Source organism: Hemibagrus wyckioides, linkage group LG29 (assembly GCF_019097595.1).
Source record: "Hemibagrus wyckioides isolate EC202008001 linkage group LG29, SWU_Hwy_1.0, whole genome shotgun sequence".
In the NCBI taxonomy this organism is placed as follows: domain Eukaryota; kingdom Metazoa; phylum Chordata; class Actinopteri; order Siluriformes; family Bagridae; genus Hemibagrus; species Hemibagrus wyckioides.
Window position 1 is genome coordinate 8,805,899 of NC_080738.1, and position 14,808 is coordinate 8,820,706.

General features: G+C 37.9%; 1 protein-coding gene across 2 annotated transcripts in view; it reads left to right on the forward strand.

The window, feature by feature from the left end:
• tasp1 (taspase, threonine aspartase, 1) overlaps positions 1–13,894 on the forward strand; it is a 30,342-nt gene extending 16,448 nt beyond the window's left edge. The window contains exons 8-14 of one of the 2 annotated variants that reach the window (XM_058384942.1): positions 810–916; positions 2,946–3,086; positions 3,249–3,327; positions 4,361–4,471; positions 10,351–10,458; positions 10,893–10,966; positions 11,919–13,894. In XM_058384942.1, coding sequence (XP_058240925.1) covers positions 810–916; positions 2,946–3,086; positions 3,249–3,327; positions 4,361–4,471; positions 10,351–10,458; positions 10,893–10,966; positions 11,919–12,008 — 710 coding nt within the window. In that variant the 3' untranslated portion in view covers positions 12,009–13,894. The remainder of the gene's footprint in view (positions 1–809; positions 917–2,945; positions 3,087–3,248; positions 3,328–4,360; positions 4,472–10,350; positions 10,459–10,892; positions 10,967–11,918) is intronic. The other variant, XM_058384943.1, reaches the window with a different exon arrangement.
• Positions 13,895–14,808: the final 914 nt, after the last annotated feature.

Here is a 14,808-nt window from a genome sequence, read left to right on the forward strand (position 1 = left end):
AACACCAGAATTGAGATGAGAGCAGGTTCATCCTGAGTACATGTGACAGATGTGAAAGGGTCTGGAGAAGCTGGGTCAGGAGAACACCTCTGGGACATTATGTTTCCGTCCATCTGACACCGCCAGGTTGCTCCTCAGACTGTCCAGGAGCTCAGTGATGCCCTGGGCCAGATCTAGGAGGAAATACCCCAGGACACCATCCGTTGTCTCATTAGGAGCATTATACAAGCACATGGGGGCCATACACACTACTGAGTACCATTCTGAGTTGTTCCAATGAAATTTCAGCAAAATGGACTAGCCTTCTGCATCGATTTTTCACTTTGATTTTCGGGGTGTCTTTGAATTCAGCCCTCTGAAGGTTGATAATTTTAATTTCCATCAAACAGTGTGGCATCCTTTAATTCATAACACATTACCCAGTCCATATCAGTATAGATATGGCATGATATTTTTCCCCAATGAGATCTGATGTGTTTTCAAAGTGTTCCTTTAATTTTTTTGAGCAGTGTATATTTTGTATACACGCCTCACCATGGTATTCATTAGCTGAGAGACTAATAATGCAATAATGAATGACTTTAAAGTCCTTGCTTACTTTATTAAAGGAGTAATACATAATATGATCAGGATCCTATGAAGTGATCACAAGAGAAGATTGAAATGAGGATGTACGAAAGGCAATGTGTTAAGCCTTAAACTACATGCCATGTGGATGTTTTGTTGAGCGGTGGCATATGAGGAGAGAAATATTTTGTAGAGGGAAACATCTAATGTCAAATACTGATATTTCTTTTAAAATATTTCAGAATTTAGTTTGTCAGCCTACAAAAGGAATAAACGAAAGATGGAGATGGCAGAGAAGATGGAACCAGAACATAACTCTTTTAAGAGACGGCGACAGTCAAGTGGAACTGTGAGTTAACTAAAAATAGTCAATTTCTATAGGCAGTACAGTCTCTAACAGTAGTTTAATTTTGCAATGGTAGTACAGGCTACCAGTCGAAGATTAAGAGAAAAAAAAACATCTGGTCTTTTTCCAGTCTTCAGCTGTCCATTTTGGGTGAGATTGGATTTGAACCTCATGTGGTCTTCTGCTCTTGTAGGCCATTCACATCAAGGTTTAATGTATTATGTGTTCACCTCACCATAGTTTTAAATAGGGCTTATTTAAGATACTGTAGACTTCCTGTCAGCTTGGGGCAGTCTGGTCATTCTCCTCCATTCTCTGTCATCAACAAGGCGTTTCAACCACAGGATGTTTTTTATTTTTCTAAACTCTGTGTTCTCTATCTGTAACTCTTTTCTCATACTCAGCTCTTGATCTCAAACTTTTTTTTTAAGACTAACAATATTCTTAGTATGGGATCTAGTGAACCGGTATCAGAATGTATTTATTGATAGATTTAAAAGCACATTTGTAACTCAGGGTAACGGTATCTACCATTTACTACCACGAATGTGAATGTAATCAGTCTGCTGACGTGGGTGTTTGCACCGCTCTCTGGTTTTCTCAATGGTATTCGCTTGTTTATTTTGGGGTTTTTTTGACTTGCCTGACACCTTTCTTCAGTGGTAAAACAATGTTAGACATGCTGTACATCATGAGCAGGTTTTGGCTGTCCTCCAGTTGGTTTGTGAGTGCCACTGGTTCCGTTTGTAGTCTGCCTCGTAAATAGACCAGATTCAGTGTTAATCCAGATGACTTTGCCTTGGTGGAAGTCAGAACTACCTTTGAGTTGTAGCAGAATGTCTAGGTCTATGATGGTATGGTTGCCACCTCACTGTGATGGGTTATAAACTCACACTAGAGCTGTGATTTCTTGTAGACTGCTGTCACTTCCTTCCCCAGCAGCACTTCTTGATCTTGTTGTCATTGGGTTTCCAGTTCTCCTTGCTATGGAGAATGCATGTTTTGGTATAGTGTTATATAGAAAGTCAAGTTTTTTTTTCATTTGCATAAACACATACAGGCCGTCTGCTTGATGTTTAATTAACACTAGCTTTAGAAGAGGGATCCCAATGAATGTGGTTCAGTGTGGTTTTTTGGCGTTTTAATTTTTTTTTAATTGAGGTGTATGACATTGTTCTCTATGTCATACACCTCTAGCTCTAGCTTTGTCTTTAGCACTATTTTCTTTCTACTTAGTTCTTATGTATTATATGTATTCAGATATGTCTCTCAAAGCTTTTTCAGATTTAATGACTTCATTCACTGAAGACTGGTGTCTTTCGAAATCTTTAATTCTGCCTTCCTTAGTTTTTGCATCAACAAATGTATAACCACTATTGCTGCAGTCTCTGCCTAGAAATGAAACAGGAGGACTGATGTAACACCTTCATGATACACATTCTTTCTTGTTTTCCGTTAAAAGAAAACACTTGCGGCATCACACACATCCTGGCAACTATGACTAATTGTTAGATTTTTCCTGTTTCTCCTTGTCTCGCATGCAAAAAAGATCAGACACAAAACTATTATTGATGCTTCAGTATACTTTGAGGTGTTATCTTGTCTCTGTTTCTTGGCTCTGAGTCTCCCTGGTACATTCTTTAAAACCTCCTGGACCTGTGATCCAAGATCAACTTACAGATAAAGCTCTATTACTTAACCCATAGCAGTTACATACCATTATCTTCACCTGTTTACTATTAAATATTGAAAATGTGTCCTAAACTTGGCTTTTTAGAACCTAAGGAGCTTTAAATGACCATAGTGCCACTTACATTTAATGCATTTACAGTTGTCTTTAATTAAAAAAATGCTGAATTTGTTCTTGCTGTTACCTCATATTTATTTTTTTGTTCAAAAGCATAACCCTGGGGGTAAATAATTGTGACCTGTGATTTTGTTATAGAATACTTTACAATAGACAATCTTCTATGTATGACACTGCGTCTTTGTGGTAATTGGTGCAAAGAACAATAATTAGGATTTCTTTAAGCAGGTGAATGAAATGGTGGATTTAGAGGAGCCTGCCTCCTTGGACACGGTTGGAGCTGTTGTTGTGGATCAGCAAGGGAATGTTGCAGCTGCTGTCTCCAGTGGAGGTTTAGCTATGAAACACCCGGGCAGAGTAGGCCAGGTAAGAATCACTTATTGCTTCTAACTGCAATTTGCTGCAGTCAGTGAAACTTCCGCATTTAAAACTGCTAAAGACTTTTTGATTTTCATTGAATATATTTCTGTTGTCTGTATTGAAAGCTGAAGAGCTTTGTCTTTGTGTATCTTATTCTTCTTTTCTAAGGCTGCTCAGTATGGGTGTGGTTGTTGGGCTGAAAATGCCCGTGATGCCAGACCTTATTCTACAGCTGTGAGTACCTCAGGTATGAACACAACCTTGTTGTGATATAAGATATGTTTGGTCTATTCTGAGACATTCACACTCATAGCATCACTTGATAGCAATCAGCCAAAAAATATTGTACCTTTACAAGTGTTTTATCCATGGGTGCAATGTCCACATTCATCTGTACAGTCAATAGTATGCAAGTATAAACATTATGGGATCACACAGCCATCCTACTGCTCAGGAATGAGATGCAATCTGTCTCCTAGAAATGAATATGTTTTGGTGCAAAAAGTGCAAAAAGTGCCAGACTGCAGTTCTGCACACGCCCATGATTTCTCCACAAAGATAATACTTTTTGGAAAAATGTCCTCTGGTCTGATGAAAGAAGAGTTAAATTGTTTGACCCTAATGACCATTGTTAGGTATGGAGAAAATGGTGATTCTTGCAAGCTAAAGAACATCATCGAAAACCATGAAGCATGGGAGTGGCAACACAATGTTGTGGGAGTGCTTTGCTGCAGGTGGATCTCGTGCAATTCACAAAATAGAGGTCATCATGAAGAAGGAAAATTATTTGGATATATTGAATCAAATTTTCAAGACATCAGCCAAGAAGTTAAAGCTCAGTTGCAAATGGGTCTGTTTGGGTTGCAAATTGGACAATGACCCAAATCATACCTCTAAAGTTGGCAAAAGGATGACAAAGTCAGGGTATTGGAGTAGCCATCACAAAGCCCTGACCTCAATCCTATAGGAAATATGTGGGAGAAAAAAAAAACCATTTTACTACATGTGGTATTGTGTATGTGACAAATAAAATTTGTCATTTGTCATATAAAACTATATGGAAGCAAGGAGGCTGATTCAAATCAAAAGAATAAAATCATTATTCTGACATTTTACTTTAATAAAATAACAGGGTGATCCTAACTGTCCTAAGACAGGAAATGTTGTGTATGATTAAATGTATTTAAAGTTTAAATGTAAACTAACGTCAGCTGTATACATATATTAACTAAATGTTGTAATCTGTAGCTGAATCTTCTTGTTCATTTTGATTGTCATAGGATGTGGAGAGCATCTGATGCGCACAATGCTAGCTAGAGAGTGCTCCACAGCTATGCAGGCTGATAATGCTCATCAGGCTCTCCTGGAGGCTATGCAAAACAAGTTTATTGGTGAGTAACTCTGACCTTATCATTTATATAACTCTACATGTGAATGCTGGTCTCTACAGCCGGAATCGTGAAAGCATCCGCGTTACAGCTTACTTGTGTTTGGGATACATGCAATGGAGAAACACATTTCAGTTTACACACACACAGTATACACTCACTGGGATGGGCCCCACTTTGTTCTCAAAACAGCCTTAATTCTTTTTGGTATGAATTTCCCAAGATATTGGAAACAGACTTTTGAGAATCTGGACCATGTTGATTACATCACACAAGTTTTTGTAGATGTTACAGGTGCTGTTCTGCAAATCTCCCATTCTGCCACATCCCAGAGGTGTTCTACTGGAGTCATGTCCAGTGACTGGGAAGACCACTGAACTCCTTGCCATGTTTTTTAAAAACCATGCTGCAGAAGATGAAAAATTGCGGCCATGAAGGGATACACATAGTCAACAATACTCAAATTGCTGTGTTTGTCCCCCTTTGCTATTGCCCTCTTTCATCAGTTAGGTCAGAGTAAACTCTAGCATGAAACCCTCTGGCATGAAAAGCCAGGAGACCTCTTCTTCTTCTTTTGTCTTTTCCCTTTAGGTGTCTCCACAGTGAATCATCTCTCTCCACCTATCCCTATCTTCTGCATCTCAACACTTGCACCCATTAGCTTCATATCCTCATTTATTACATCCATATACCTCCTCTTTGTCCTTCCTCTTTTCTTCCTGCCTGGCAGCTCCATGTCCAACATTCTCCTACCAATATAGTCACTCTCCCTCCTCTGAACATGTCCAAACCATCTTAACCTGGCCTCTCTAACTTTGTCCCCCAAACGTCCAACATGAGCCGTCCCTCTGATGTACTCGTTCCTAATCCTGTCCAACCTTGTCACTCCCAAAGAGAACCTCAACATCTTCAGCTCTGCTACCTCCTGCTCTGACTCCTGTCTCTGTCTCAGTGACACTGCCTCTAAACCATACAGCATGGCTGGTCTCACCACTGTCCTGTACACCTTCCCCTTGATTCTCGCTGATATTTCTCCTGACCATTCTCCACCCATTCCAACCTGCCTGCACTCGCTTCTTTACCTCTTTCCCACACTCTCCATTACTCTGGACTGTCGACCCCAAGTACTTAAAAGCCAGGAGACCGGTATTTATAAAAATACTTCAACCACCTTGTCTGGCACCAACTTAATGTTCTGGTCAAAATCACAGAGATTAACATTTACCCTATTCTGATAACTGAGCAGAAAAGCATGTGAGAATGCACAAAACATAACACTTTCAGGCTGATGGATTAAAACATAATAGAAGGTTACATATGGAAGTATAATTCTTGAAATTATTGAATCACATGAACTGAATAAAAACTTGACAAAAAAGAAGTTTGAATTTTTCTGCTTTGCGATTTGATCTGAATGAAATAAATCCTTTTACAAAAAAGGCTGTAGTATTTACAAAAAAATACAATCTTCATTAATTTTCAACCTCACAAACTCAGGTTGAAAAAATTCAGGTATTAAAATTCTGGTCGACAAAATACGAGCCTTCAAATTCTGGTCGAAAAATTCAGGTCTTAATATCCGGGTTATTACAGGAAGAGCAATGGATTTCTCTGGCCCGTGTCGCAGTGCACTTTAAAGAGTGCATCCTGCTCCCTGTGTAGTTTACTTCACGGAGAATCACTTGCCGATTGGAACACGGCTCTGTAATGAACCTGCAGCAGAGAAACGGCTCTGAGTGAGAGCACAGGGATTGCAGGCTGTGAACACAATGGACCAGGGGGTAAGTTAAATTAGTTTTATTAATTAACAGGGCAGTATGAGTTATTTTAATCCAATATTAGTCTAAAAAAGAACGTAACTTTGCTTATTGACTAATTGTGCCGAAGACACAAAAAAGTGAACAGTACACTAAAATAACTCCTACTGCCCTGTTAATTAATAAAACTAATTTAACTTACCCCTTGGTCCACTGCAGGGGAGTTTCTAGGATTTGAAAACATCAGGGGCTAATTAGGGAGTGGGGGTAAGCAAGAATAACACGTTTTGTAAGAGCATTTGATGTAATATTGTTTAATAATAAACACAAATTAACACAAACTTTAGAACATTTAATTCAATCTTTTTTCTGACTCCTCCCATCATTTCAGAGTCCTGCTACTAAAAAAAGGACTGTATTAAATTCATTACATTTTCTCTCTTACACAGGTATGCCTTGCAATATTATCTCTTTAACAGCTTGTGTGTGTAGCAGTGCCGTTTAGATCCTTTTTATTATTATTATTTTACAATAATCTCTATTATTTTTGTTTTTACAGCCTCCTCTTCTCTTCTCTTCTCTTCTCTTCTCTTCTCTTCTCTTCTCTTCTCTTCTCTTCTCTTCTCTTCTCTTCTCTTCTCTTTCTTTTTGGCTCCTCTCTTCTTTTCTCTCTTCTTTCATTGTCTCTTCTCTCTTCTTCTTGTCTCTCATCTTTTCTACTTTTCTCTTCACTTCATTTCTCTTCCCTCTCTACTACTCTTTTCCCTTCACTTCACTTCACTTCACTTCTCTTCTCCTCTTTTCTTCTCTCTTCTCTTCTCTTCTCTTCTCTTCTCTTCTCTTCTCTTCTCTTCTCTTCTCTTCTCTTCTCTTCTCTTCTCTTCTCTTCTCCTCTTTTCCCTTCTCTTCTCTTTACTCTTCTCTTCTCCTCTTTTCCCTTCTCTCCTCTCCTCTTCTTTTCTTTTCTCTTCTCTTCTCTTCTCTTCTCTTCTTGTTCTCTTCTCTTCTTGTTCTCTTCTCTTCTTACCTGTCTTGCTGCTTGTATCTTGTCTACTTCATGCTCTTGGTGACTTCTATCCTATTTCTTTGAGGGTGACAAGTCAAGTCTCTCAGAGGCTCTCAGAGACTTGACTTGAGCAAAACGGTCAATTACCATACTAGTATTTATAGTGCTGAGAATTCCTTTATCAACTGACAGAACAGCCAAATGATGGAGTCTGTTCTGGTCCATTTTTCACCTAAGTCATGTCTGTATTTTAACTTAAATACTGCATTAGTTGAATAATAGAAGGTCATGATGTTCAGACTGTAATGTCTTAGCACTTTAATAGTTTATATTTTATTTAGATCTATCTTTAGGCTTATTTAATTTAAGGCTTTTGTACGTCTTATGTATGGAATAATAATCAAATGGGTCCTATATGTCCGGGGTTTTCAGAATCAAAGACAGTGGGCCTCCTTTTTGACACAACATACATTTGTTAGCCTACTTTTATCAACTGTGTTAAACATTAAATATTAGAAGTTAGACTTTTATCTGAATAATAAGATTGTGTACAAAATCGTGTACAGTAAACGGCAGCAGTGCTCAGCTAAAACAATCAACATTTACTTAATTTCTCTACACTCCGGTGGTGAAATTCAGGATAAAATATTCAGGGCTAGATTAAAATCATTCGTGGCTTGAACCCTATTGATGATGATTAGCCCTAGTGACGCCCCTGGTCCACTGTCTTCACAGCCCGCAATCCCTGCGCAATCTCACTCAGAGCCGTTTCTCCACTGCAGGTTACAGGGCCATGTTCCAATCGGCAATCCGTTGCTCTTCCTGTAATAACCTGGATGTTAAGACCTGGATTTTCCGACCTGAATTTGAAGGCTCATATTTTGTCGACCTGAATTTTAATACCTGAATTTTTTCAACCTGAATTTGTGAGGTTGAAAAATAATGAAGATTGTATTTTTCTGTAAATACCCTAAGGATTTTTTTCATTCAGATCAAATCGCAAAGCAGAAAAATTAAAACTTCTTTTTTGTGACAAGTTTTTATTCAGTTCATGTGATTCAATATGCTATTTTGCTTTCAAGAATTTTGGCACTATTATACTTCCATAGTTACGCTGGGTTCCACTTCTGTCAGCCAAGAACAGGAACTGAGGAACCTGGACAGTTTCAGTCACTCAGTTTCTGTGATAGGCTTTGATTGAGGAACCTGATGTAGTCTGTTACTGTAATAGCACATCCACCAGATTCAGTTTATAATTTTTTGCAATAAATTCATACACAGTAATCCATAATGATTGAGCAAAAATTGGTTTAGCATAGCTCAGTATTCAGACCCTTGGCTAAGGCACCCAATTCAACCCAGTTTCATCTTATTTGCTTTGATTACATTGAGAGATCTCTAGAACATGTCTGGAGTACAGCTTTGGCAAATCCAACTGATTGGGCATGATTTAGAAAGGCATATACCTATGTGCATAAGGTTCCACAATTCACACTGCACCAAACCAAGCCATGAGGTCTCTATAGACCATAGACCTCTGCTAAGACATAGGACTGGGCAAGAGAATAAAACCATTTCCAAGAGCATAGTGGTCATAGTGGTTGTGAAATGGAATAGGTTTGGAACAATCAGCTTGCCATCTGTTCATTTTAGTAACCAGACAGAAGGGCCAGTGAAGGTTCATATTTCAGCACAACAGCTGCCCACAGTATACAGGCAGGGCAATGCCATACTGGAGCTTCAGAACAACAGTCAGACACTCTCTCTCTCTCTCTCTCTCTCTCTTTCTCTCTCTGTGTCTATCCATAATATTGGCAATAGAATGGGTTATACTGAAGAGCTCAGAAATTTTACCACAAGTCAGTTTGTGCAATTTTACATGTAACTGTCTCTCAGTTTGATGGATGAATCTGAATTTGGCAGATGCCAAGAGTACACTACATACCAGAATGTATAATGCCAACAGTAATGTTTGGCAGAGAAATGTTAATGGCCATGTTAAAGGCTATCATGTGAAGAGTAATGTTAATGCTACACCATAAGAAATTTTAGATACTTCTATGTCACCAACTTTGTGGCTACAGTTTGGGGAAGATCCTTTCATGTTCCAGCATGTCTGTGCCCCTGTACACAAAGTATGGTCATGATGAGATTTCATGAGTTTGATGTGGAGAGCCTCAGTGACATGTACCCTTTTAACCCAGTGAACATTCTTGGGATAAACTGGAATGTGAAAAGTGAGACAGGCCTTTTCACCCCAAATCAGTGCTTGACCTTATCAATGCTCTTTTGACCAGATAAGTACAAATTCACTGTTTGGATACACAGTCCAAAATCTTGTAGCCTTCTTCAGACCAGTGGAGACTGTTGTAGAGGAGGCCAAGTCAATATCATTGTCCATGGTTTTTGAATGGGATGTCCATCTAGCTTATAATAGTGGTGGCTCAATGGTCAAAGGTCTGCATTACTGATGTTCAAGGCACAGCACCTCCAAGCTGCTTGAAATCTGATTTATCCTGGAGAGGGTCATGGTTGATCAGGAGCCTATCCTGGGCAATCACCCTTGATGGGTCCATCACATGGCTCAAGATTTTTCATGGAGTAATGAGAAAATTAATGAGCTGATTGTGACAGAAGCAACAGTTATTTCAAGATCTAATTTCATCAAACAGGTTTCATGTCAAATTGGTGAAATCAAGGCAACAATATAAAATATTTATGAAAATGTAATATTTATATTAATAAAATTGACTAAAAAGGTCTTGAGCAGGAGATGGGGATAATGTCATTTTATTGAATACTATTAGAATACTATTTTACTATTTCAAGTTTCCAGTAGCACTTGAGGACAACAGACATATAACATATACATACATATAACAAATGGTGAAATGCATTCATTTTCAAATTTATTCATATACAATTTAACAGAGATTGAACTTTTGAGAACATTCTGAAACAATGTATAGTATTTCATCTAATATGAGATTAAACATTTCTTCAAGATCAGAAAAGGCATCACGCATAAGGAAAATCCTTGTTCACGTGAAGAACTATTTACAAAAAAAATTGTAAACGGCTGCATGTGTAAAGGTAAAGACTATATGTGTCTTTTATAGGCTCACCATTTCTGGCCAGTGAGGATGGTGTTCTGGGTGGCATAATTGTTCTGAGATGCTGTAGATGTGGAGAGGACCACAGCTCTGGAAATTTGCAGGCCTTACTAGGTATGTTCTGTACTCACAACGCAGCATAGCACTCACACTTCAGTGACACGATGTTTGCAGCAATTACATGTTTAATAGCAAAACAATACTTGTATCTTTTGCAAGGGCACTTGGGCATCAAATAAGAACTTAATATTAAATCTGAATTCAGAAAGAGAGCCAAATATTTAAATGATTAAACAGATAAAATAATGGCTACACCCCTAAAGATGTTTGTGCCATGCAAAGAAAATATTTGTTTTATTTGAGTGAGATTTAGAATTACAGTCAGGGTACTGTACTGATATTGTAACACTGATATGTTGGTCATATGCATCTCATCTACTACATACAAGTGGGGAGCTGGGATTTCTTTTATGCATTTCTTTGTGTATCTCTTGTTTATTTGTATATAAACTTTCTAATAACTCTCTTTTTCTGCCCCTAATATACAGTGGAGTTTCTGTGGACTCATACTACGGAGAGTATGTGTGTGGGGTACATGTCTGCAAATGACAGGAAAGCTAGGGTAAGAACATCACAACCAGCCATATCATAAAATTATAGAGCCCTTCAAATTAATGGTACAGTTAATGTGAACATTGTTGTGGTTCAGAGGATTTGGGACTGTGGAAATTGGAGGCAGGCTTGTGTACTCAAAAAGTGCTGTTTTTATTTTTATTGGTGCTTTTCAGGGAACTTCACACACACAGCTCTGTGTGCTCTGCTCTCTCTGTCAGGGTATTTTCTTTTCCACTTTTATTTGTCTCACTGCAAAAGAGAAGAAATCATTACCATAATTTGCCACACTTACCTCTCATTCCCCTCAGCTCCACTCTGCATTCACAAACCAGTGATTGACCACATGAAAGTTTGTGTAAGTCTGTCATGTAATAGCCGGTAAAGTGTAGACCAAGGCAGACGTGTTTAGTGAATTCTTCTATTGACCTTCAATTTAGTTGTCCTCCACTATCGCAGCCATATCAGTAGTCTATGCAAATAATCATTGCATTCTCTAGCGAAAGCAACAACAGTGAATGATGCTTGCCCAGTCCATTAGTTTAGTTATCTGAAAATGTGATTAACAAATTATCTGTATGTAGTTAGCTAATTAAGTTAATCATATACATTTTATCATAGTTTTTTTTTTAATTCTGGGGAATTTCCTTCCAATCACTGATGAAACTTGGAGGAAGAGGGTGACCAAGGTGGTGTGATTGGGTGAAATGACTTGCCACTCTAATATGTTGAATATTACTTGTATTCCTGAAAACGTCTATCTAAATATCGTCTATGCTGAATGCAGTTTATCACTTAACACTCTTCACTGAATGAATATTTTGATTTTAGTCTGAAAGTAACTTTACAGATCATTTAATGGAATACTTTTGGAAATGAACACTAACTTAAGTGAACACACACTCACTCACTGTCTGTCTCTCTCTCTCTCTCTCTCTCTCTCTGTCTCTCTCTCTCTCTAGGCTCATATATCTAGACTGCCTCCTGGGGCTGTGGCAGGACAGTCACTTGCGATTGAAGGTGGAGTGTGTCGACTTGGGGGTGTTGAGTGACTGATCAGAGTACATTGTTTGGGGGTTTTTTGGTTGTTTTTTTGTTTTTTTAATAGCAATATGCCTATGCTAAAGTCTATGCTAATGACAAGTTTGGAGATTATTTAACATGTAAAAGGCTTTACATTTAAGCAATGAAACAAATAATTTAATCAGTCAAGGTAGCTTAATCTTACTCTTATTTTAGTCTCTTTTTAATATCCATAGTGCTATGAGATGACGTATGTGTGTGTTTGTTCGTGTGACACTGATCAGACATAACAATTACAACCACTGAGAGGTGACATAATAGCGTTCATTATCTCATTACAGTGACCTCTTCAAGGGGTGTGATATATTAGGCAGCAATTGAACATTCAGTTCTCTAAGTTGGTGTGTTGGAAGCAGAAATTATTTGAGAAACATGAGAAAGAGTTCACCGCGTTGACTTGGCCTCCAAATTCTCCAAATCAAGCATCTCTGGGATGCGCTAGACAAAGTCTGATCTATAAGAAGCTCCAATTCACAGCTTACAGAACTTAAAGGATCTGCTGCTTACCTCATGGTGCCAGACACCACAGCATATTTTCAGGAATCCATGCCATCAAGGCGGAGCACTTTGGGTGTCACAAGAGGGATCTACATGATATTAAACATGTAGTTTTAATGTTATGGCTGAGCGGTGTAAATAAAATATGAATTACAGCTGTTATTTTGGGAGCATGCAAGCAACATGAAGGTATACAGGATTTAATCATTGAATATGCTTACCACAAACGATAAGGCTGCTGCTCTTGTTTTGCACAGATAAATACTTTCAGTTGTATTCCTTATATGTATTGTACAGTCCATATTTAAATCCATTTGCTTTGCCCCTTCATTAAATAAAATGAACCATACAGCATCTCGACCAAATCTTGTTCTGAATATTACAAAATGCTCTGATGGTATCTTTGTACTGTTATGAACAGTGCTAATTTAAAAAGAATCTATGGACTATAAATGCACCTTATTTGATAGGCTACTACATGGAGTTTCTATACTCACTTATCTGGGAATGGTTTATTAAGATCATTGCATACAGCATTAAATTGTGTTCTATTTTGTTTATTATTAATGTTTATCGCTGTTGCACAGAGTAGTTTTTGGGAGTATTATTATTATTAGCTTTTCAAAGTCTTATTGCAGTAGTATAATATTTAGAACAGTTTTTGCTGTGAGTATAAGTTGTCCCATACGTGTTGTCGGGCAGGGAACTATCCTCTTCAGAAAGCATGAATGAATGTGCTGATTGCTCTAGAAATTAAAATTGCACTATTTTTTGTATTAAACCTGGCTATATACCTTGCACATGTATATTGGTGCAGGAACATTTTCTTTACATTTCAGAAACTGTTGCAAATTCCATTCTGGTGATATATCTGACAGATTCAATGGCATATATTATAAGGATGTAGCTGTCTATCATTGACAGTATTTATTAAGTTCCATCTGCTTCATAGAGGCATGTCAAGCTTGAAGAAAGAAATATGTAAGATTTTTTTTTCATATTGCCACAACACAGTTAAGTCTCTTGAATAAAGTTTTGTGTTGTATTTTATCCTTGTTATATTTTGAACGTGCCCTTGCTTGTTTAGTTCAGTGAAAAAGTGAAATAAATTTCAATTTACACAAAATGTAAACTGTCCTACAGTAACTGAGTTCAAGTTTAAGGTTAAGATTTTATTTTTTTCCAGAAAGAATGTTATGAAGAAGAGCTAAATGAATCTTTGATGGAACTGTTTGTGTGTTATTTTCTGTTAGAGTGATATGAATATAAGGAATTAACATTTCTGTCATCTTCAAATGTATTAAATTACGATGGCTCCTGACTGTTGAACTGAAATAAATAAATGGGTATTGCCACAGCCATGTGTGGGCTTTAGCTTTCATAAAACATTTGTTACTGTATAATCATGTTATCAAAATATTAATGCTTGTTTTTATGGACATCTGTGTTTTTATAACCTTGCAGCTCACATGAGTTTTCAAGATTTAGACATTATTTTATCCCAGAGAAATTTTTATGGAGTGTGAATTCCGTAACAATATTGTAACATAAGCATAGCTACAGCATGACATGATAGTATTTTTTCAACTACAACAAATGACTTTCTAATATCATTCAAACCAAAATCCAGCCTGATGTACCATATCATGCAAAACAGCTGCCAACTCAGTTTTGTTTTGTTTGTCACTTAGTGTACTGTTGTTCTTGACAATACCCTTGTTCTTCATAATACCCTCTGAACTTAATCATGGCCTGTCTTCCAATGTGTAGTTCACTGAACCCTGGATAACTGGCAATCGTGGTGAAAATCACTTGCATGTAATCTCCACCATCTGGAGTTCGAGTCTTATGTTCTCTCAGTTTGCATGTTCTCCCTGGTGGGTTTCCTCCCACAGTCCAAAGACATGATTGGGGTCTCTAAAGTGCTTGTGTGAGTGAATGAGTGTGTGTTTGTGCTGTGTCTTGTGATGGGTTGGCACTCTGTCCAGGGTGTATCCTGCCTTGATGCCTGAGATGGGCACAGGCTCCCCGTGACCCGAGGATAGATCGGATACAGACAATGAATAATACAAAGTCTATCCTTTTCCAAAATGGCAATGCCCCAGGCACACATCAAGGTCTAGAGACATGCTTTGCCAAGGTCTCTGTAGAAGAACTCGAGTGGCCTGCACAGAGATCTATTGTCAATCCCACTGAACACCTTTGTGATGAATTATGGATTGCCCACTAGGCCTATATTAGATATGGAGCACACTGACACAAACTATTATC